Source organism: Olea europaea, unplaced genomic scaffold (assembly GCF_002742605.1).
Source record: "Olea europaea var. sylvestris unplaced genomic scaffold, O_europaea_v1 scaffold1168, whole genome shotgun sequence".
In the NCBI taxonomy this organism is placed as follows: Eukaryota; Viridiplantae; Streptophyta; class Magnoliopsida; order Lamiales; family Oleaceae; genus Olea; species Olea europaea.
In genome coordinates this window covers 332,601-355,999 of record NW_019229085.1, presented here as the reverse complement: position 1 = coordinate 355,999, position 23,399 = coordinate 332,601, and the positions used below count along the sequence as shown (strand labels likewise).

Sequence of the window (23,399 nt, the reverse complement as noted above, 5' to 3'; positions counted from 1 at the left end):
AATCGTTCACTTAAATCATGACACTTTATATCTCAAGTCACTCAAATCACTCGGTGTGTGTCTATGCAATATTGAGGTGTTTCATTTTAGATGACTCGATATTCAATTTATTGTGACTTGAACGGATGATTTGTGATTATAGAATTGTCATGCCGAAGCTCTTCTCCACTACTCGAAGAAAGAATTGAGACAACTGTGCGTGTAGTACACAAGAAAGCTTTTTGTTCTATCGATTTGAAAAAGAAAACCAGCTAGATAAGTATTTTCGTGCTTTTGGGCTGGAACTTGAGTAACTACCAACCAAACTTGTCAACATACATCCAATTAACTGTATATATGCACCCATACGAACAGATAAATAAATCATTACGAGGCCAAGTAAAATGGTGAATTCAAAGCTTTATACAATTCTTTTTTCTAATAAAAGTAAATGTAATCAAATCAATAGTGGGTTCTATTTGTCATTTAATTCTTGAAAATGGGCTCATCAGATCGGTTGTTTAACAGGCAGAGAACTATTCATCAGATCCTTGGAGGAGACCTAGGTAAGTCTGCACTTCTTTGATGCTTTTTCACAAACACTTTCTGATCATTGATTTTGAATATTTGCTATTTAATGTTCTGATCATTACTCTTCGATTGATTGGAAAAAAAATTTTGATTCATAAGTTCACAATATTGGGTTTGGTATTTATGGAAATGAGAAGTTGAATGTGTGTGTTGTGTTGGTGCAGTCGCAGATGTGATGCTATGGAGGCAAAAGAATTTAACAGTGGGAATATTAGTCGTAATTCTGGCCGCTTGGGTGGTTTTTGAGAGATCTGGTTATACTCTATTATCATTGACCTCAAGTGTTTTTTTTGCTCCTGTTTACCATTCCTTTTCTTTGGGCAAAATCAGCAGCTATTTTAAACAGGTGATGCACTTTTCCACAATTCTTCATAGCTATTCAAATCTGTTTTTATCATGGATTAGAATTTGCAGTATTTGAGCAATATTGAGATAATGAATTGGTTTGGCAATCTAAACACACCGAACAGTGCTCTCTGTGCAAGTTTCTTTTTTCCACTTTGAAACGAGAGAATGATAGCCCTGAGCTACCTTGGAACTGATGTGTATCACTTGATCGAACTTTTTTAGGCTTGATTGGCTTCACCTTCATCTTAATTGGGCAAATGCATGAATTACATACAAAAGATGCAACATCAGCATGAAATTCACATTCAAATATATAATTTTGTTGTTAATTGGAAACTATAAAAATGATAAACGGCCATGACATGTTTAATAGTTTGGTTTAGATAGGACAGAACCACGTTTATCGAGGCAGACAATAATGGTTGGTTTTGAAGAAGAAAAAAAGGCTAAATGTTGTGCATTGTACTGTACAGTATGTTCTAATACTGGGTATACAAAATATGCTCTTACTGCATCTTAGGTACAATAATTTCTTTTTTCATCATCAGTTCAAATGCATGCACAGGTTAAACATGATCAACTCTGAAGTCAGATATCGTTTCATCTAAAACTGAACTATGCAATCAAGATAAATCCATAACATTTCTATTCTAAGGAAATTGACTATGACGACAAATATCAGCAATTAAAATTTTATTCTTGTTTAATAATTCTGCATATGATCTGAAACAGACCTGCTCCAACTATACCACATTTACATATCTCAGAAGAAATCATGAATGATGCAGCTACTTTCATCCGCAATCTTATAAATGTTCTGCCCTGTGTGTCTGAGGATATCACACTTGGTAGGGACTTGAGAATGTTCGTGAAAGTAGCTCTAAGTCTGTTGCTGATCTGTGTCATTAGGAGCCTCAGTGATTTCCTCACATTGATCTACACCGGTAAGTTTATTTTCTTGTAATTCCCATTTACAATTATGAAGGTATCCCCTTCTCATCAGCCTTGCACAACTCGCATTTCCTCATCTTGCTTATCTCTGTACTTGGCAGGCCTTGTTATTCTTCTTACAGTTACAGCACTTTATGAAAGGTATGAAGACCATATTGATAGACATGCGCTAACAGGGTACAGGTGCTCACAGCATTTATACATGAATTTATCAGCAAGGTTCAAAAATGGATTTTGGAAAAGAAGAAATTAAGTTGATTCTTGATAATATATTTTCTTCAGTTTTACATTTCCTTTTGTTGGGGCCCTTGAATATGCTGTTTCTCTTAGGCACTTAACAGTGCTAGCTCTAAGATCATAAACATGCAGCGACATTAGTTAATTGTGTACGTGTTATTTGTCCAACTCTAAGCCGAGTTTTTTTCGATAATGTTAATTAGGCTTATGTATATCACCATTCTCGAATCACATATCCAACAAGATAGCCCTATTGCCATCACAATGGGGGAAGAATTTTGTGTAAATCCATATCAAGAAGTGAAACCCTTGTCTAAATCAAAATTCATTTTAGCATCTACAACATTAAGAAAAAAATGCAAGATACTATAATGGTAAAACCCCCATACTCCGTCCATAATCACCTTGGCCTACCAGAGGAGGTTCAAAAGGCTCAGCAGCAGGCCCCAAATTCCATGGCGGAGATAATTTCCTGTAAAATTCATGGCTCCAGCAGGGTCCTGCTGGAAACCTAGCAAAACCCTGTTTGGAACCAACCTTGTGTTGAATCTGGCCTCGCATATTGCAGGGAGTTCCGTATAATTGTTCTGTTCCAGTAGGTTCATAACAAAATCAAGGAGAAGCCATAACTGAATCGATTGGCATTAAATAATCAGAAGTTTGACGGGGATTTACTGGAAACGGATTTTCAAATATAATTCTTTGTTCCTAGGAGGAAAAAGCTAGCTGAGGAAACTGGTTCTGAAGTCCAGGCCTGTCAAGAATTTGGCTTAGTTAATATCAGGTTGTAGTTCTGATGTAAAATCTAGGATCTGTCCAGGAAAAGGTGGAACTGGCATGACAGGCCTTGGAGGTGGTTGTAATTTCATCTGATGAATCTTTTCATCCTCAATTTGTATCTTACCATTTAAATTCAATTATTTTACAAATTAAAGTTACTTATAATTTTAAAACACCATTTCTTCCAACAAGAACCATACATAGGAAAGAAAGTTTCTCCGATTGTTAAATTCTGGAGAAATGAGCTTAAACAATACATTGACACATGCAGAAAACTTAAAAAACATCGCTCCAACATCAGATATATCTTTCAGATACTGAATGAATTCTCTAACCAGAGGACAGAAAAAAGGAAGAACCAAAAGCAATCCTATATTGTCTTGTCTTGAGTTCACTGAAAAAACGGCAAGGTATCCCCTTTTGCTCCAAAGCTACTTCCCAGCCACCTCACTACAAAAGAAGATAAATACTATTACCATAGTATAATAATGCAAGACAAAACAAACGTAGAGACAATTGTTAAAAAATCAAATAACAACTATCTAATCTAAAAATCAATTGGTTTAAAATGAGGTTAGACTAAATCTTTCAAGGCCACGATCATATGAGACCAACCGATGGACTTAAGAGCAAACTTGTTGCTCACCAATGATATCTCCCACAACATGACACTGTTGTGACTTGAATTCATACAACCCTTAATTTTGAAGTCACTTGTTAGATTAAAGTTTTAATCATCTAAAAACCAGTTGGCGTCCAATTAGGCAAGACTAAACCTTTTTGGGCATTCAACACCATCAATTGAGAAACCTAACCCATTAGCATAAGAACAACCTTGTTACTTCCTAACAACAATAAAAAACAGCAGGACAATTCAAATAATTCACAGAAATGATACGGGTGTTGCGACGGCAGCACCTAATTGTGCATTTTTTGTGTTTGTTGTGCCAAAAATCAATGAAAGATCACCAAGTGTCCTTTTGTATGAATTTTGTCATACCCTTTCTTCTTCTTTTTGTGTGTGTGTGTGTCTAGCATAACTCGAGCATTGTTCAGTGATCTTTATGTGTGCTATGCTGGCAGCACTTGTATGGTCTTTTTTATTTTATTTTATTATTTTTTTGCAACATCCAATCAACTGTCGCCATGTCTGTAAAAAAAATAAAATCTTATCATTAAGCCTGTACAAATATAACAGTTCAAAACAACAAGCCATGTGATGTCATACCTTTTGTTGAACTTCTGATCTATACTTGACTTGAAGCAATTATTTAAAACTGATGATAAAGTTAAAGAAGCCTTCAACAGAGCAAGAGCCTGTTACAGAAGCATGAACTATCAATTTATGATACTGAGTATGAAGAGGAGAAAGAAATTGCTCTACAATCTCCAATACTACACGAAACAAAAAAATAATAAAAAAAAAACTAAAAAAATAAAAAATCTGACTCTAGAATTTACCTCAGTCTCGCCCATAGTTTCTTCCTGCTCTTCAATATCATTGAGAGGTACATTTAGTTCTTTTAGGAAGCTAATACTCGACGGAGAAGATAGTGGTGTCACTACCAAGTTATCTGACACTACAAACAAGTGTGGTGCTTCCATAAATCTACCAAAGCAATCAACTTTACCAGTTGGGCTCCTTGGGTCAAGAAGGTATAATATATTTTTAGCATCAGGAATTTGCAATGGATGATTTTTGCACTTGTATTGTTTCAGAACTCCAGCATTTATTATTTCACTCTTGGAAATAGCAAACCACTCCGAGTCCAAGCTCTCTACTGTTCTGTAGAAGTTATCAACACATCCTACTCTGGAGTTCAAGTCCAAAAGCTTTACCACTGATCCAAGCGGAATTGTACAAAAGCTGAAGAGAAAATCGATAAAATCTTCCCTTGCTACCAACCCCAATATCTTGTTTTGCGACTTGCTTAAAATTAACTTAACCCGGAATTCAGTATGATTTGGCGATGTTCGATTTTCACTGCTTGGTGTAGGTGAATTTCTTGGATCCATGGGTTTCGAAATATTTGCAAGTTTCCTTTTCCCCAAGAATACATCTGTCAGAGGAGTCTTTGATACCAAAGAATGCTTAAGCAACTTAGAAACCTTAAAGAACACAGCGAAAGAAAGACCAGTCACATAAGAATCCAACGGTATTAGAGAAAACCAGACTCAGGCTCAAAGACGTGTTCAAACAATATGATGAACATGAAAGTTAAATAAACAACTTCCATACGTCATAACACATATACACTTGCAAAAAGTTTATAAACAAACTGAGCTGCGTTATGACAAAAATATAGAAAGAAAGGTTACTTTTAGTTAATAGATTAGGCCCCTGTTTATTCTTCATTAAATTAAATTTCATTATATTCTATTCTATTTTTTTCTCATATTTTCAATCACACAATCTTTCTTAACATAATATTACACGTAAATCGAAAATTTTTTCTTCTTTTTCAATCACTCATTTTTTCTAACAAATAATATTTCCCCATTTACATTTTTATGTAATGGGCATAAAACAGGGGCTAAATTACCTCCTCTAATCCAACATCAACGGACAACTCCTCAACCTGATCAACATCGCTGAAACCCAAATTACATAGCAACTGCACCAGAGAAATTGGATTTCCAGGTAGCAACTGCAGATCATCTGTAATCACACACATGGTCATTCTTTTAACAAATTGTTCTTTATCCACGGGTTGAGACCCGCCCTCAGATATCTCTGTGTTGGCTATGCATCCACAAAAACACTTCGTGCGAGGATAATGACTCTTCCTACCGCAATAATGACAAGAAAAGCATTTCCCATTGCTTGTGTCATCGATATTCAGTTTAAGATTCTTGCAAACAAGAGCAAGAGGGTTTCTTGGGCTTAACAGTATTGATTTACATGTCACTGTGCAGAAATTGTCCGCACTAAGCTGTTCAATGCTTTGGTACAAGTTGTTCATGCAGCCAATGGAACCGGGATGGCTTTTCGTGACACGAACAACAGTTCCCAGTGGAAGTGTGAGGAAACTGAGCAAAACATTGACGAAATCACTAGTGGCTTCTGCGGCGAGGACTCGGGCTTTAGTCTCGTCTACCAGAAGTTTTAGTGGGATTGTGGGCTTGATGCTTTTCTCCTCGGTCGACATAGTTTGATGATGTAAAAGACTGAACTTAATCAAGGGAGGAAAGATAAACAGTTTTACTCTCGAAATAACTATTCGCCTGTTTGCTCAACCTTTTTACCCATTTTTATAGATTATTTGACTGTTGCAGTCCAATTTGAATTGATTCAAGATTCTGACATCCAAGGACGGTTGCACGTGAAAATTGAAGACTCCACTTTTATGTGACCCTTTTTAGACCGAAAGATGCTACAGAAATAGGTGGAAAAGGGGTTAAAAATAGGTTGACACGTGTCGATACATAATTGAAAAGTTAAAAAAATCAACAAATTGTTGACACATCACTCTATTTTTTCTTCCCTATTTTTCTCCGCAAGTCTGTTTATCATTCTTCTTTTAAACCAATCACTCATTAATGTCTCTTTACCTTTCTCCCCCAATTGGACCGACACCCATTTCCGTCAAGAATAATTCTTCTCAAATAGGGCACACGGGCCCCTTTCATCAATTCAATTGGGCCCAACTCCATATAAGTCATATTTTATATTTTATAATTATAATTTAACTTTTTTTGCTCATAAATAAAATTTAGTTAATATATTTTTATTTATAAGTTAGTTTTGAAGAAAAATATATTGCTTGGAGATAATTATTTTATAAATGGTAAAATTTGATGAGAATATGAGAGTCGGTCAAAACCCACCGATATGATGGGTTGAGAGAATCAGTTAAAATTATACTACATCGATTTTGTGTGGTTTTTAAACCACTTAAAAAAATAAATTAATAAGTACCAATTTTCCCCTCATAAACGGTACCATCGAAAACCGGTGAAATAAAACTCCCAAGCAGGCCTTAGGCATTAAGCAAAATTAATTAATAAAATAATAGAAAAATAGAAATAATGTTGAAGGCTTCCGCTGCCACAATAAGCCCCCATTATCTAAAAATTCGTTTTTCCTCAAACTCATTTTCAACCACATGTTCTTTCAATAAAATATTTTGCATTTAAGTTCAAAACTTTTTCCTACTTTTTAACTATACAATCTCCAAAAACTCACCATTACAACTCTTTTTTTTTTTTTTGTTAAAAATTGAGCTTAAATGAGGGTAAATAAAAAAGACAGTACTCCAACATCAAGTAACTCGCAATTTTGAAGTCTTATTAGAAGTGTTTTCTATCTTATAGCTACAAAGCCAGCATAATGTGTACAAATAGCCTACTTTCAAGATTCATGCATTGTCACTATAGAGAGGCAAAATGGATACCGAGATACCTAAAGAGTACAAAAGACTAGCATATGGTATTTATCTACTTCTAACTCAAAACTACTTGGATATTCAAACAGTGACTGGGCATGATCAGTAGACGATATGAGAAACGTATCAAGCTATGCATTCACACTAAATTTATGAATATTTTCCTAGGCATCAAAGAAACAAGCAACGGTTGCATAATCCCCAGCTAAAGTAGAGTACAAGCTATATGGTTAAATGCATACTTCAAGACGTGGATTGAAAAAAAAAAAAAAAATCTTTGTTTGTGTAATAATGATTTCAAACTATAAAGTTTAATGTAATTAGCGATTCTGCGAACAAAAAGGACTAAATTGAACATGTCAAAAGTTAAGGAGTTCAGTGCAATTTTGTATAGATGAGTGATTACGCCCAAAGAATAACGCGATAGTTGTAGCACAACTTTGAGATGTCGATTCCACAGGGAGATGGACGAATTATTTAAAGAATTTATCGAACTAGGATTTCATAAATTATGTGAAAATAATTTGTTGATTGGAATAATATTTAATTATCAGTATGCGAGATTAGTGAAGCGTCCGAATTATTTCAATTGGATTGGATCATCAATATCAATAATTCATGATTTTTTGCTCAATTAGAGGTTTTCATTCCAACTCTCTAATCGGAAGATTTAATGATAAAGATCAATCGAATTTCAATTGTAATCCTATGATCTAGACTTTTGTAAATCATTCCCATACATGTTTATTGGACTAAGATTAAGAATCGACCATATACACAACGCATAAGGCAGTAAATAATCCACCAATAAAATTGATTGAAATTGAAATTCAACAATTAGTTCAATTCTACAATAGAAAAAATATGATTGATTCTATGAAGAATCTAGTAAAAGTTAAATCAATTTCGAAACTAGCTCATAAAACGAGAAGCCTAGATCAATTTGTTTAACTTGTAATCCTAGAATTTAGACTTCCTAAAAACAAATTCCTCTTTGATTTATTGAAATACAATTTAAGAAACGATTATATACCTCAAGCATAAGACAGTAATCAAATCACATCAATAAATCAATTGAAGTTTAAATCCAACAAATATTTTCGTCATTCAATTGAAAAAACATAATTGAATCCATGAACAATTGAATAAAAGTTAAACAAACTTCAAAAGTATAATAAGGCAGAAATCTATATCTCAGAATTATTCGACAATGATAAGCACGTTACATGAATAAATGATGTGAAGTCGTCAAATCCAATGAGTTCCTTTGTAGCTTCATCTAGGAATTTATTTCTCCATCAAATTCTTTAGCCCAAGATGAGATAAAATTATTATGGAGGTGAAGAAAGGCGTGTTCTGTCCAATCTAGGACTTAAAACAATGTGCATAGTTGTTTCCAAAAGAAGTTGAATCGAATAAGGAAACTAATTTTTTGGCTAGAATATTCTGTGTGACTACTTTCATTATTTTGACCATAACTTTCTCTCTCGATATCCGATTAAGGTAATTCAAAGTGCGTCAGAAAGCTAACATGAAAGGCTACAATTTTATTAGAACTAGCTCTTTCCAAATTCGAACATTTATTATGTCAAAAGTTGATGGCTGAAAATCTGAAAAATCCTTATGCGGTTGTAATTTGATTTGTGAAAATATTATGGTCATATTTCACTTCGTTTGACTTCTAATTACACCCAGTGGACTCCTAGCTTTCTTTAATCATAATTCCATTGCCCGTCTCATCTTTATATTATTTGCAACTTGGTCCCTAAACTTTCACTTTCTTCTATGTTGGTCACTTCTTGCTCATTTCTTCTAAGTGCATTTTGGTATTAAATAATCACATGAATGCAATAATTAAGATGAGAAAATATTATATTTTACACTCTCATCACACCTCTCGACTTGCTTATTGCTAGTCCCTAAGAATTCAATGTGGAACAAACAAACGAATTATTAGATTGTGATACAAGTGAAATTATTAAGTTTCAACTTAACCGCAATTCATGTTCTTTTCAAACTCAACAGCTCAAGAACTTAACAATGTTATGATCATCAAGATATCAAAAACACTTGCCAAATGTGTGAGTGTGTGTCAAGCCATAGCCATCTTACCACCAACCCTAACACATGCAACATCGAGCGTGTCTCGAGCTAAAGGTCCAGCCTCATAACTCACAAGTATCAAAGTGTTTAGTACAGGGCCTCTCTTTATGGAGTTGGGAAAGATGTACACTCAGAATATGGATGCTTAAACATTTATGAATGAGCAACAAGCAAACATTGATCGCATGATAGGCATACTGTTAAATGAGAATTCATCAACTTCATTCCACAATTCTACTTGGGATCAAAACAGCCAATGCAAAATATTTGTAATGTGGCGCAAGTTGGATTATATGAAAAGATGGATATAAAGATCCAAACACTTCCAAGCGCATAGCTAAGTGTCGCATCAAGCCTTTCAATGTATTATATCAACACATTCTTCATTACTTTCAACCTCAAAAATCAATCTTTAATTTTTTTGTTGGAATAACCTTCCTTTCTTCTTCTTTTAACTTTTATCACTTCACTTAACCACTTATGAATTCTTGCATTTCCTTGCTTCTTTTCTTCACAATTAAACCTCCAATACCTACTATACACTTGAAAATTGAAACGATGGGCAAATATATGTATAGGTCTCACTCCATTGTGGAGGGATAGGGATAGCACGGGTGCATGAAGAAAAATGTTAAACATGTGTGTGTATTGACTCAAAATGACTACTTGGGGGTTATAATCATGAAAGAAAATTGGCTTGAAAGGTTAAAATTCAATCCTAAATTGACCGTTATCATTTCTCAAGTAATCAATTATCATACCACAAATCGTGTAACATTATTCTCAAAAGAGTTTCCAATTCACAAAACCAATAAACGCCTATTACCCTTGTAATGTAGTATTGCTCTCAATTCTCACCAACTCTCACATGAAAACTTCAATAAGAGACTCCTCTAACTAGATGTGTTGAATCACTATCTTACCACAAAGCTTGTGTGTAGAAAAGAGATTTCAGCAAGTGTCTCAACATCTAGACTCTCATAAACAACATTAACTCCCAATGGCATGTCTTGTCATTCAAAATCATGAACATGTAGCAAATAAGGAACTTAAAAAAACAAAATAAATTAGAACGGTCAACAAAATCTAAGCCAAAAACAACAAAATCTACGTGAAACTCTCTCCCCAACTAAATGTTGCATGGTCCTCAATGTAGAAATATGTCTGCTAAATCAAGATAAGGAAAGAAGTCACCTGAATACCAAAGTGAATCAATATAAGCTGAAGTAAAGAAGCATGAAAGTTCTCAATGGAAAGTGTAATACATAAAATGAAAATAAACTAGAATACAGTGAATAATACATGTGATGCAAATAAACCTAACAATTGAAAAGATAAGGTAAAAGAAGGGAAAAGAACTCTCCTTGGATTACCTCCCAAGCAGTGCCTTGTTTATTATCGTTGGCTTGCCCCAATGTTTGCTTCTTTCACCCGCATCCAACCAGGGCATTGTCAATCTTCCTTGCATTGCACTGAGTTCATTGGAGATAAGCACCGGTGATGCTCTATAATCCTACAAATCATCAAAAGCAGCACAGATATTAGCATATTCACCGTCATCATATCCTATCGAAATTTTAGAATTCGAAATGAAAGAGTTTAAAGGGTCGCGGTCAATAATCGCAGGTGCTTTCTCCTGAACGAGTGCATCAATCATGAATGTTTGATGACAATTGTCATCCTCCTCAGATTGCTTCATAATGTGAAAGATGTTGACATTCAGGGTCATGTTCCCAAATGATAGTTTCATTAGACAATTCTTGCAATTAATAAGAGCATTAGCCGTGGTAAGAAAATGTCTACCAAGAATTATGAGAATTTTGGAGTTAATCTTCACATCAATTTTTAGGTCCAAAATCAAGAAATCAACAGGGTAGTAAAATTTGTCAACTTGTATCAACACATCCTCAACTACTCTCCAGGCCTAATAGTGGACCGATCAGCCAATTATAAACTTACCGATGTAGATTTCATCTCTCCTAGCCCTAATGACAAGTGAATATCATAGAGTATGATGTTGACACTAGCCCCTTGATCAAGAAGGACTTGTGAAATCTCATGGTTCTTGATGATGCAAGAGACATTAGGACAACCAGGGTCCTTATACTTTGGTGGGATCTTTTGCTCAATTACAACACTCACATGTTCAGTCAAGAAAATAGTTTTCTTAAAATGTTGTTTCCTCTTCACAGTGCACAAGTCTTTTAGGACTTTAGCATATGTGTGAACTTGGGAGATCATATGTAGGAGAGGTAGATTGATTTTTATTTGTTTTAGATGCTCTAGGATTTCAATATGTTGGCCGACAGATTTTGAGGTAGACTTGAGAGCTTGAGGGAAAGGCACTCTAGATATATTTTTCACTACCTCCTCACTAGGGGTACTCTCTTCTGAATTGCTAGGGTCCTTTTCATCTTCCCTAGGTTTGGAGATTGGTTCAAGAACATTACCGAATTGAGTGATTATTGCATTAACTTCCTTAAGAATGATTTCTCCTAAGCCCGAGGTTTGTGCCATATGTTGTCCTCTAGGGTTCAATTGAGCTTACGCTAGAAATTTTTCCCGCTCCCCTACAGCTAAGGCATTGGTCAACTTAGACATATGACTCATCATCTCTTTGTTTTCCTCAACAATATGGGTGATCATAGTCTCAAACTTCTGATTAGTTTTACTTTGTGCCACTATAAATGCATGTAGAGTATCTTCTAAGGAATTCCTAGAGGATGTGGTTTGACGTGGGGTTGCATTGTAAGCTCTATTAGATTGGACAGGTTGTTGGTTTTCAGACTTCCAGTTAAAGTTGGGGTGATTCTGCCACCCTGAGTTGTAAGTCTCGGGGTAAGGAGTATAAGGTTTTTGATATACGCCTAGAGCATTACAGTATTTCTCATAAAGTCCCCTCATCTCGGCATAAGTGGCACACTCCTGTGCTGGGTGATCACTCCCTCCACATACAAAACAAGGCTTTAAAGACTCAACACGGGAAATAGATCAAGTGGTTTTTAAATCCTTAGCACACAGGTTTTCAAGTTCTCTAGTGAAGGTTTCTACCTTTGCTCTAAGGTTATCTTCCTCCCTAAGATGATAAATATCTGTGCTACTCGGGTTTCCAATGGGTCGTGACATATTAGTACTCTCAGTGGCACTAGGTCCAGTCCAGGTATGGGCTTTCTCAACTAAGTCATCTAAGTAGTCTATAGCCCCATCTGGATCTTTTTGCAAAAATTCACCATTACACATCATTTCAACAAATTGACGCTCCCTAGGTAATAATCCCTCATAAAAATAACTCACAATGCGCCAGCTTTCATCACCGTGGTGGGGTACAGGGATTGCAATTATTTGTACATTTCTCATGCTTGATATAAAGTTTCACTCTCCTTTTGAGTAAAAGAAGAGATTTGCTTTTTCAATGCAGTTGTTTTGTAGTGGAGAAAGTACTTGCCAAAGAATGCTTGGGTCATTACAACCCAAGTCCTAATCAAACGTGGTCGCAATGAATACAGCCAGCTCTTTGCTCTTTCTTTAAGAGAAAATGAAAAAAATTAAAGCCTGACTGTATCCATTGTACCACGTTGATTGTGGAAAGTTACAACCACCTCTTCAAATTTCCTAATATGCACGTATGAATTTTCATTTTCAAGACCGTGAAAGGTGGAAAAAAGTTGGATCATTCTCGATTTAAGGTCCATACGTGGCATATTTGGTGAAAATATAATGCATGATGGTGTGGATGTGCGTTTGAGGTAAAGATAATCATGCAAAGTTCTAGTTGGTGCCTCTTTGTGTTCACTATCTGTCATTGTGTTATGTGATGTGATGTGTGTACCAATAGATTTAGTATTAAAGAGAGGGTTAGGAAGAGATTCAAACATTAGTTGCGGCCTTGCAATGAATCGTCCCCCCTCGTCTCGATCTCTGTTCATAAAGCACCAAAAAAATATGGAATTTTGAGAGAAATAACAGAAAACTAATAAAATTAAACTAACTAAAAAAAATCTAAAAGAGGAATGAAATCACCCTTTTGCTAAAAAATCCTTGAATTATTTGTACCGTTTCCTCGGCAACGGCACAAAAATTTGATTATGCCCAAAGAATAACGCGGTAGTTATAGCACAGCTTTGGGGTGTTGATTCCACAGGGAGATGGACGAATTGTTTAAAGGATTTATTGAACTAGGATTTCGTGAATTATGTAAAAATAAATTTTCAAATGGAATGAGATTTAATTATCAATATGCAAGATTAGTGAAGCATCCGAATTTCTTCAATTGGATTGGATCATTAACATCAATAATTCATGATTTTTTGCTCAATTAGAGGTTTTCATCCCAACTCTCTAATCGAAAGATTTAACAATGAAGATCAATCAAATTTCAATTGTAATCCTAGGATCTAGACTTTTGTAAACCATTCTCACACATGTTTATTGGATTAAGATTAAGAATCGATCATATACACAATGCATAAGGCAGTAAATAATCTACCAATGAAGTTGATTAAAATTGAAATTCAACAACTAGTTCAATTGCACAATAGAAAAACATGATTGAATCTATGAAGAATCTAGTAAAAGTTAAATCAATTTCAAAACTAGCTCATAAAACGAGTAACCTAGATTAATTTGTTTCACTTGTAATTCTAGAATTTAGATTTCCTAAAAACAAATTCCTCTTTGATTTATTGAAATACGATTCAAGAAACGATTATATACTTCAAGCATAAAACAATAATCAAATCACATCAATAAATCAATTGAAATTTAAATCCAACAAATATTTTCGTCATTCAATGAAAAAAACATAATTGAATCCATGAACAATTTAATAAAAGTTAAACAAACTTCAAAAGTATAATAAGGTATAAATCTATATCCCAGAATTATTCGACAATGATAAGCATATTATATGAATAAATGATGTGAAGTCGTCAAATCCAATGAGTTCCTTCGTAGCTTCACTTAGAAATTTAGTTCTCCATCGAATTCTTTAGCCCACGATGAGATAAAATTGTTATGGAGGTGAAGAGAGGCATGTTTTGTCCAATCTAGGGTTTAAAACCATGTGCCAAGTTGTTTCCAAAAGAGGTTGAACCCAATAAGGAAACTAAATTTTTGGCTAGAATATTCTGTGTAACTACTTTCAGTATTTTGATCATAACATTCTCCCCCAATATCTGATTAAGGCAATTCAAAGTGAGCTAGAAAGCTAACATGAAGGGATACAATTTTTCTAGAAATAGCTCTTTCCAAATTCGAACGTTTACTAGGTCAAAAGTTGATCTCAATCTCTGGTTGAAAATCTGAAAAATCCTTATGTGGTTGTAATTTGATTTGTGAAAATATTATGGTCATATTTAACTTCTTTTGACTTCTAATAGCATCCAATGGACTCCTAGCTTTCTCGAATCATCATTCCATCGCCCGTCTCATCTTTAGATTATTTGTAACTTGGTCTCTAAACTTCCACTTTCTTCCATTTTGGTAATTTCTCGCTATTTTCTTCTAAATTTCATCTTTTCTACCAAAATGCAACATGAATCAAAACATAAGTACAATGAGTGTATTTTGGTATTAAATAATCACAAAAATGCAATAATTAAGATGGGAAAATATAATATTTTACACTCTTATCAATGAGTTAGGTAGGTTAGGTTTTGAGCTATGAATAAGGAAAGAAAGGTCACTGCAATTTCACTCGCCTCTCGCCAAAACATTGCTCGAGCAACAAAACAGAATGCTCATCATTCTCTTATCACTCAGACTTCGCTCGAACGACAAACCCTTCACTCGCTTATCGCTTTCCCTTCGCTCGAGCGACAATGATACGTAGGAAAATGACCCATATTACCTAAACACCTCAAATTATAAATACCTAAGCCTTGTACGATTTTCGGTATGGTTGTTTATTGTGTCTCTCATTGATAATACATTCATATCATCTTGTGAAGATCCAAGAACATATTCAACCCTTGATTCAATCCATTTTTTCTTGAGATCATACAACCATAGATTTGGGAAAACTATCAAGATTCCAGAATCTAAAACACACACTTCCTTTGTACAACAAGAAATGTACTTTCTCAATTAGAACTTCAGAGGATGCTGAAAATTGGAGAAGGTTGGACTTCAAGCACGGAAAGAAGAACAAGAATTGGTAATTCTTGGGTATCCACTTGGAAGAGACAATTGTAGAAGATCGGGAAGCTGGTGGGGTCAGTAGATTTTGGAGATTGCAGGAAGTAGATTGAAAAGTTTAGTAGAGTTGGCTAGGCAACATCTAACTATAATATTCGTTGTCTACTGTGGAGGTAACTAGCTTGATCCCTAAATTTTTAATCAGTTGGGTTTATCAGTCAACAATTACTATGTTCTTTACTACTTTCGTACTACAAATTGCAGCATTCAAAACAAATGACAAATTAGACTTGTATGTTTAACCATCTAGAAACTATTAAAAAGTAATTTGTTGCTTTTAATAAAGTAATTCCGCACGTAAATTCAAACTAATCTATAATATTCTAGAAGATTCGACGACTGTCAAGTTGTATCTAGAGCTTTTCAAGTGGTATTAGAGCCTAATCTCATGTCCTGACCTTAATTTGTCTAGATGAGTAGTTCATTGACTGTCCCGTCCTATTTTGACGGTAGTAATTATATGTATTGGAAAGTTAGGATGAGAGCTTTCCTTAAATTTATGGATGAATGGATTTGGTTAAATGTAGTGAATGGTTGGAGGCCCCCAAGTTCCACGGCTGATAATGTAATGATCCCACTCCCATTGCTAATTGGACTAAAACCAACTTAGATGAGTGTAACTGAAACAGTAAAGCCTCAGATGCTTTGTTTATGTCTATTTCTCCTAAAGAGTTTATGCATGTGTCCATGTGTGAGGTAGCTAAAGAGGATTGGGATATTTTCCAGGCCACACATGAGGGAACTCAGGATGATAAAAATTCTAAATTGTAGATGCTGACCACTGGGTTTAAGGAGATTAGAATGAGAGATGATGAGACCCTTCTTGTCTTTTATGCAAGCCTAAATGACATAGTAAATTCTAGTTTCAACTTAGGTGAGAAAATTTTGGAGTCTAAGATAGTCAGAAAAATCCTAAGATTCTTAACTGAGTGATTTAAGCCTATAATCACGATGATAGAGGGGTGTAAGAATATAGATTCTATTAAGGTTGAAAAGATAGTAGGAACTATCAAGACTTATGAGCTAACCTTAGCTAAACCTCTAAAAGAAAAGCATTTGGCCTTGAACATTGTGAGGACTAATCAGAATGAAACTTCTGATTCAGATTCACCAAATGAAGAGGAGTTAGCTTATCTTGCTAAAAAATTCCGAAAAATGTTTAAGAATAAAAAGAACTTTAGAAAAGACACAGATGTGCCCAAGTGAATTTAGAAGAAGATCTAAATATGTGAGATGCCACAAGTGTCAAAGCTTTGGCTATATGAGGAGTGAATGCCCTATCGGTAGTAGAAATTAGGATAAGGCCATGAATGTTACTCTCACTGATGATGAGTCTAGCTCATATAATCAGAGTGGTTGTGAGGAAAGTGGAAAATACGTTGCTTTCACTGCGAAGACTATAAGTGGATCTGACAACGGAAGTCAAAGAGATGAGGACATAGACAGTGGTGAGCAATCTGAAGAAGATTCTAGCAGTGAGAAAGATATACATAAGGCTACTAAGGTCAATAAACTTGAGCTTGAGAAAAAAAAACTTATAGCTAATCATCAGGAATCTATCTCGACCTTGAGTGAATTGAAATTAAAGAATGAATCTTTAGATACTTAAGTTAAGTATCTCACTAGTGAGATTGAGAAGTCCTCTAGGAAAGTTAATAAGTTGACCGCTAAAAAGAGACATTAGAAATCCAAGTATAGAACCTTATTAGCGATCTAGAGTATTTGAAGTCTCAACTTCTTGCCTTTTCTAGTGGCTCGTTAAAGTTAGACAACATCTTTAGGATTGAGCAAGTCGGCTGGTAATAAGGGAAGTCTAGGATATAATGAGAAAGATCATAATGCTGCTAGTACTTCCAAGACCATTTTTGTCCCCACAGCCGACCAGTCTAAACATGTGCCTAACCCAGAACCTAAGAATAAGGAATTTGTAGGACAGAGACCTACTAGACAGCGTAGGACCCATCAACCTAAGGATAGACGTCAACGATCACATAACTTTAGTCCTAAGTTTATCCTTACACGTTTTCACTGTGGTGAGTTAGGACATATACGCCCTAGGTGTCATCATTCTTGAACAGACATAGAAATAAGAGCTCAAATAGAAATAAAAAATCAGGATTTTGTTGGTTAGATTGGATTCTTTACTGATCAAAGGAGTCGATTGACCAAGTTTGTTACACAGTTTTCTGGGAATTGATCTCCCATTAGGTAAGTTTGGGTAAAGACGAGTGGTCTATAAAATTGTGATGTAGATCCCAGTGTTCTTAAAGGTAAGAGCATTTATAAACCTAACTGATTAGATAATTCAAGTGCATGCTTGTACTTTATTATTGTGTGTCATTGATTTATACATGCATCACATTTGCTTGTTTGCTTTTTAAGTAGTTGTTTCACGCATGTGCATCTTTATTCTGTATGCATTGGCACATGCACATTACTTTTTGTTTGTATGTTTGACATTCCTTTTATTTTATGTGTGGCACATTAATGTCTTAAAAACAAAAAGAATAAAAATTTGAAAACTTGAGAAATACAAAAAGAGAGAGAGAGAGAGAGAGAGATGGAAATTTTTACTACAGCATCATATATAACATTCTTGAACCTCTATGTTGTGATCATGTATGGGCATAATTGATGAGCTATAGTATATTTTTCATTGCTTGCTTAGGTTTTTATGGAGTATTGCGTATAGGTATTTTCATGTACCATCCGTACTACACACATTATAATCTTGTAAATGAGACTCAACCGTGTGTGTGAGATTTGGGATGACAGTTACATGTTAGTAATGTGACCTTGAACATGAATTGACCTAATTTATTAGACCTAAGCTCAAGTATATTCCCCAGTTATATAAAATGCTCAATATCTTATGGTTTTTTGGAGCCTATTTAATACGAGTAATTAAGCCTTCAAGTAGGGGTGGAGTTGGCTAGGCAGCATCTAACTTAAGGTTCATTGTTTATAGTAGAGGTAACTGACTTAATCCCAAAGTTTTTATCGAGTTGGGTTTCTCCATCAACAATTATTGTGTTATTTACTGCATTCGTATTACAAATTGTGGCATTCAGACATAGTACATGTTGGACTTATATGTTTATCCATCTAGAAACTATTAAAAATTGATTTGTTGCTTTTAATAGAATAATTTCGTACGTAAGGTCAAACTAATCTATAATCTATAACATTTTAACAGTATCCAGTAACTGTCAAGTGGTATCTAGAGCTTTTCACAAACGTTTATTCACTTTTCATTGCATACGATAATTCTTTAAAGGTTAACCAACCATATGTGTATAGTATTAATTTATTTTTTAAAAGCAATAATATTAATAATTAGTGAAAATTGTATTCAATGGAGTAGAAGTTAATCATGTTTACTATAAATTGATGCATGTTGAAGGTATAGTTGACTATAGGTAAAAAAATCACAAGGACAAAATGCAAAATAGAACGTTCTCACGTATTCACCCCTTTTAGAGGGTTTAAGATTGATGGCGAATTCACTTTTTCACTTCGATGTGACATCGCTCGACCTTTTTTTAATTTTTATTTTATACTCAATTTTAAGGGTTTTTTTCTTGTCTATTTTAATATGTAGAAGTAATCGTGCTATAAAATTGATCTAATTTTATTAATAGAAAATGAATGTAAATCAAGAAATCAAGTGAGCATATTGTTGAGAAATGAAAAATTGTTTTCAACTAAGAATTTAATTTACTTTCATAAATAATTGTGGAAACAAATTTTTTTATATAATTGTTTAGAATAATGATTTTTATTTATTTTTAAAATGTTTTCTCTTTTAATGTGTACTAGTCAAAGTTGAACGTGTATTGCACGTTATTTTGAAATATTTTATAAGTGTTGTAAAATTAATATTTGATACCAATTTGTTGGGAGAATTTGATGAGTCTCAAATGAATTAAAGAAAATAAAATTTAGGATAGAATTTTAAGAGAAGAAAATTATACTCTTAAAACTCAACCTTTACAATTTCAAATTTTTTTTGTGATGACGAAATAATACAAATGAGCAATTTTTTTTACAGTTATGCTACTTGAGCATAGCGGTTGACACTCGGCTTGACCGCATAAAGTGGAAAATGGGGTAAAAAATAAAAAAGAAAAGAAAAGGAAACTTATTTCAATTGGGTCACGCCTTCAACTAACCATTTTACTTCATATTATGCAGACAAGTCGGGAAAAATCATTCTAGGGCAATTTTGGCACGATTTTCAGACCACCACATGGGGAGAAACCCGACTGCATCTCTTTCTCTCTTGTGACTAGATTTGGGAAATACCCACTTTCGGTGGCTTGAAGAGAAACCCGTCTACATCTCTTTCTATCATGTGATCGAGATTTCGAAATACCCATTTTTGATGGCTTGAAGTGCTTTCCAGAGACTGAGAATCATGTCAAGTTTTGGGTTTCTTCAAGAATCGTAAGTAGTTACATCTGTTCCACGGCCCTTTTTTCGTCTTTACACATGAACATGAAGGATTACTGAGAATTTTCACTAATTTATTTATTTATTTATTGTTTTTAGACCATTCGCCGACGATGTAAAAAATAGGGGAAAAGCTAGCATCCAACATCTGGCTACATATCCACTAGACCTAACATCATTCAGCTGAGAGATGACTAAAAAAGGTATTGGTTTGCATTGGTTATTTATTTCATTGTTATGAATGGTTTAATGATTTTGCAGTTTTTTGGTGTAAGATTTCTGCTGTTTTGCAATAGTATGACTTCATGACTCTAGTGTAAGATTTAGGGGATTTGTTCTGTCATTAACTGAGGGAATTTATTTTTTCATTTTAACTACGGTTACTGCATAATGTTAAGTTTGAATTATCGTTCAGATTTAGGGAATTTGTTTTGTGATTTTCTCAGTATGTTAAGTTTGAATTATCGTTAGTTAAATTATTTTCTCGTCGTACATTATTCGACATTGTAATTGATTTGAAAGAAATTTTGAAATATGTGGATGACATTATATTGGTGGAGTCCGATAATAATAATGTTGTGGATAATACAAACATACTAGGTGATGATTTGTTAGTTGGAGATGGTGTGATTGTTCCTGAGGTGAGTATGAAATTTAATGATGAAAATGAAATGTTTGAGTTTTACAAAAGATATGCATACGAAATTAGTTTCCCAATTAGAAAAAGAAATTCGAGAAATGATGATGATGGAGCATTGAGATATATTACATTTATTTGTAGTCATAAAGGGAAAATAATCAGCAATACAAGTGGTTCTTTGAAGTCGCAAGCAACCATTCAAAGTGGATGTAAAACTAGGATCAATGCATCTTCATATATTTGCGGAATATGGAGAATTAACATAGTATACCTTGACCACAATCATTAGACAAGCCCTTCAAAATCTAGACTATATCATGCAGCCGAGAGTTGAGTGCACATGCAAAACGATAACTTGAAGTAAATGGCATTGCAGGAATTCCGTTGCACAAGAGTTACAACTCTGCAGTTGTTGAAGCATGTGGATATTAGAATATGACTTATATAAAAAAGGATTGTTGAAACTATGTTGAAAAAGTTAGGCGATTAAGACTTGAAGAAGGGGACACAACAGCAATACAATTACACTTCTCTAAAATGCAAGCACTGTACAATTCATGCACGGACAAGCTCTACATGGGATAATTACAGATCACGTCAAGGCTATGCAAAATGCAATCCAAATCGTGTTCCCCAGTACAAATCATAGATGGTGTTTGTGGAACATATTGAAGAAGTTGTCTAAGAAGTTTGGATACCATGTGTATAAGGGTTCAATATTTACTACTCTACTCGGTTTGGTCTAGATTGTCAATTTGTGGAAGAATTCGAAAATGGCTGGAGAGTGATGATCGAAACGTTTAACTTGTATGATAATGAATGGTTGGTGGGTTTGTATGAGAACATGGAATGTTGGGTATCTTGCTATATGTAAACCACATTTTCGGCAGGGATGTCAACAACTTTGATGGTTATGTACATTCGAAGACGACATCGAAACAATTTGTTGAATAATACGAATAAGTATTGAGACATAAGGTTGAAAAGGAGTTTCAAACAGACTTCAAGTCCTTCTCGCAAATGGTACAATGCGCAACGAAATATAAAATGGAGAAGTAATTCCAAGCAGTTTTCACGATTTCAAAGTTTAATGAAGTTCAAGAGAAGTTCACAGATAAGGTATATTGTGAAATCGTATCTGTTTCGAAGGGATTACTAGGAGTGACTTATGAGATACGAGAAGACGTAATACATGACAAGCATTCTAAGAAAAAACCTTTTTCGTCTCATTGCAAAGAGACAAATGTGAAATCACCTGCAGTTGTCACAATTTTGAGTTTCAAGGGATTATTTGCAAACATACAATCGTAGTATTGATTTGTAATGATGTTAAATTAGTACCGAAAAGATATATACTACAGAGATAGGGATGAGATATCAGTAGAACCCACATGAGGTTAGCAGTGAATTATGATGGTTTGGTTAGTATTCCTGTACAATTGAGGTATGACAAAATGTGTTAAAGCTTGGCAACATTGTGGGACATGACTGCAGATAATGAAGTCAAATCCCATGCCATAATTGATTGGATTGATAATCAATGTAAATAGATGATGACGTTGAAGTTAAGTAGTAATAGTAATGTCCTGTCCCCACATATTAGTCAGATATCATCCAACTGTGGAACATCACAGGATATTAGAAATGGATAAGGATGGTAATTTGAACCGTTAAAATCAAAAACCGCGGTTAACCGAACCAAATAGGGCGAAAAAAATCGAATCGATGGTGCAATGGGACGAATATAATATTTGATTTTAATGAACCAATTCGTGGCGGTGCAGGTATGGTATTTATGTCGTCGAACCGAAACTGAACCGATTACCCGCTTAAAAAAAATAATTCTTTTATGAGGGATGGTAATGTTTAGTGAGGAAGAAATTGACAAAGAGATATATAGAAATCAATTTTGAGTGCTGACCTATGCTAGTAAGAGTTGTGAGGAAGAATGAAGATTGAATATGAGTTAAGGTTGAAGCTTTTGAATTATTGAGCATGAATCAAGTAACTGCAATGGACAAGAATCAAGAATGAAGAAAAAGTTTAGTATTGTTATATTCATAATATTGTTTGTTAAATTTGAATTTTGCAATTGGAATTTGGAATAATGTTTGCATTTTCATTTGGAATATTGTGTTTTTGTTTTCATTGACTCTCTTTTCATAAATTATTTTATATCAATTTGACGGATGAACTTATAAAAAATAATTTATTTTCGTGGTTATTAACCGAACCGATTTATGTGGTTATGGTGTGACAAAAAATTTGACAGTTCGGTGATGGTTTTGGCCGAACCGAACCGTTGCCATCCCTAGAAATGGTAGCATAAGGGATCTAGAAAATGCAAAAAGAAAAAGTGCCCCTAAGAAACTTCAGAAGAAGGGCCCATTGGAATCGAGTTCGAACAAAGTTAAGGTAATGCCCAAATTTTGGTATCCAAATGTTGTAAAGTCATTATAGAGATAATGTCTAATACCATTCCGTGTTTTGCAGGCAACTTCGAGTTTAACCAAAGGGAAGAAACCGAAGGTTTGCACAAGTAATATGGGAAATGTTGCACCCATCATTCAGTCACCTCAACAATTACACATGTCGCTATCTTTCTCATATACACACCTCGTTATGGTTAGCATTCGTGTATGATTTAGTTTCAACGAAAATATATGATTTACTGATATTGTTATTTCATGTAGGGTGGCAACCAAAATCTTCAATTCACACAACACTTGCAGTCCACA

General features: G+C 34.4%; 2 protein-coding genes and 1 pseudogene across 4 annotated transcripts; 1 reads left to right on the top strand and 2 right to left on the bottom strand.

Moving 5' to 3' along the window:
• Positions 1-181: 181 nt before the first annotated feature.
• On the top strand, positions 182-2,626 carry LOC111373853 (annotated as a pseudogene).
• A 422-nt stretch (positions 2,627-3,048) lies between these two features.
• On the bottom strand, positions 3,049-6,120 carry LOC111373852. Of its 3 annotated transcripts, none has more exons than XM_022996436.1 (4): positions 5,430-6,120; positions 4,348-4,995; positions 4,115-4,203; positions 3,049-3,336 (listed from the first exon to the last, which is right to left on the bottom strand). In XM_022996436.1, exons 1-4 carry the CDS (start codon positions 6,033-6,035, stop codon positions 3,318-3,320), a joined length of 1,362 nt encoding a protein of 453 aa, XP_022852204.1. In that variant the 5' UTR covers positions 6,036-6,120; the 3' UTR covers positions 3,049-3,317. The 3 variants fall into 3 exon arrangements, with proteins under 3 accessions (XP_022852204.1, XP_022852206.1, XP_022852205.1); XM_022996437.1 differs by lacking the exon at positions 3,049-3,336 and adding an exon at positions 3,916-4,036; XM_022996438.1 differs by lacking the exon at positions 4,115-4,203 and having other exon boundaries at positions 3,252-3,336.
• Positions 6,121-10,564: 4,444 nt separating this feature from the next.
• Positions 10,565-11,891, bottom strand: LOC111373838. The gene is made up of 4 exons (XM_022996418.1): positions 11,334-11,891; positions 11,017-11,205; positions 10,748-10,887; positions 10,565-10,568 (listed from the first exon to the last, which is right to left on the bottom strand). Exons 1-4 carry the CDS (start codon positions 11,889-11,891, stop codon positions 10,565-10,567), a joined length of 891 nt encoding a protein of 296 aa, XP_022852186.1.
• Between the last annotated feature and the right edge of the window lie 11,508 nt (positions 11,892-23,399).

Excerpts from the sequence above, each read along its gene's own strand:
- LOC111373838 (XM_022996418.1), bottom strand. The coding sequence starts at position 11,891 with ATGGCACAAACCTCGGGCTTAGGAGAAATCATTCTTAAGGAAGTTAAT. Across the intron at positions 11,206-11,333 it reads GAGAGATGAAATCTACATCG|ATTAACTCCAAAATTCTCAT; the intron begins GTAAGTTTATAA and ends ATTGATGTGAAG. Across the intron at positions 10,888-11,016 it reads CATTCATGATTGATGCACTC|GATTATAGAGCATCACCGGT; the intron begins GTTCAGGAGAAA and ends GATGATTTGTAG.
- LOC111373852 (XM_022996436.1), bottom strand. The coding sequence starts at position 6,035 with ATGTCGACCGAGGAGAAAAGCATCAAGCCCACAATCCCACTAAAACTT. Across the intron at positions 4,996-5,429 it reads TTGATGTTGGATTAGAGGAG|GTTTCTAAGTTGCTTAAGCA; the intron begins GTAATTTAGCCC and ends GTGTTCTTTAAG. Across the intron at positions 4,204-4,347 it reads AAACTATGGGCGAGACTGAG|GCTCTTGCTCTGTTGAAGGC; the intron begins GTAAATTCTAGA and ends CTTCTGTAACAG.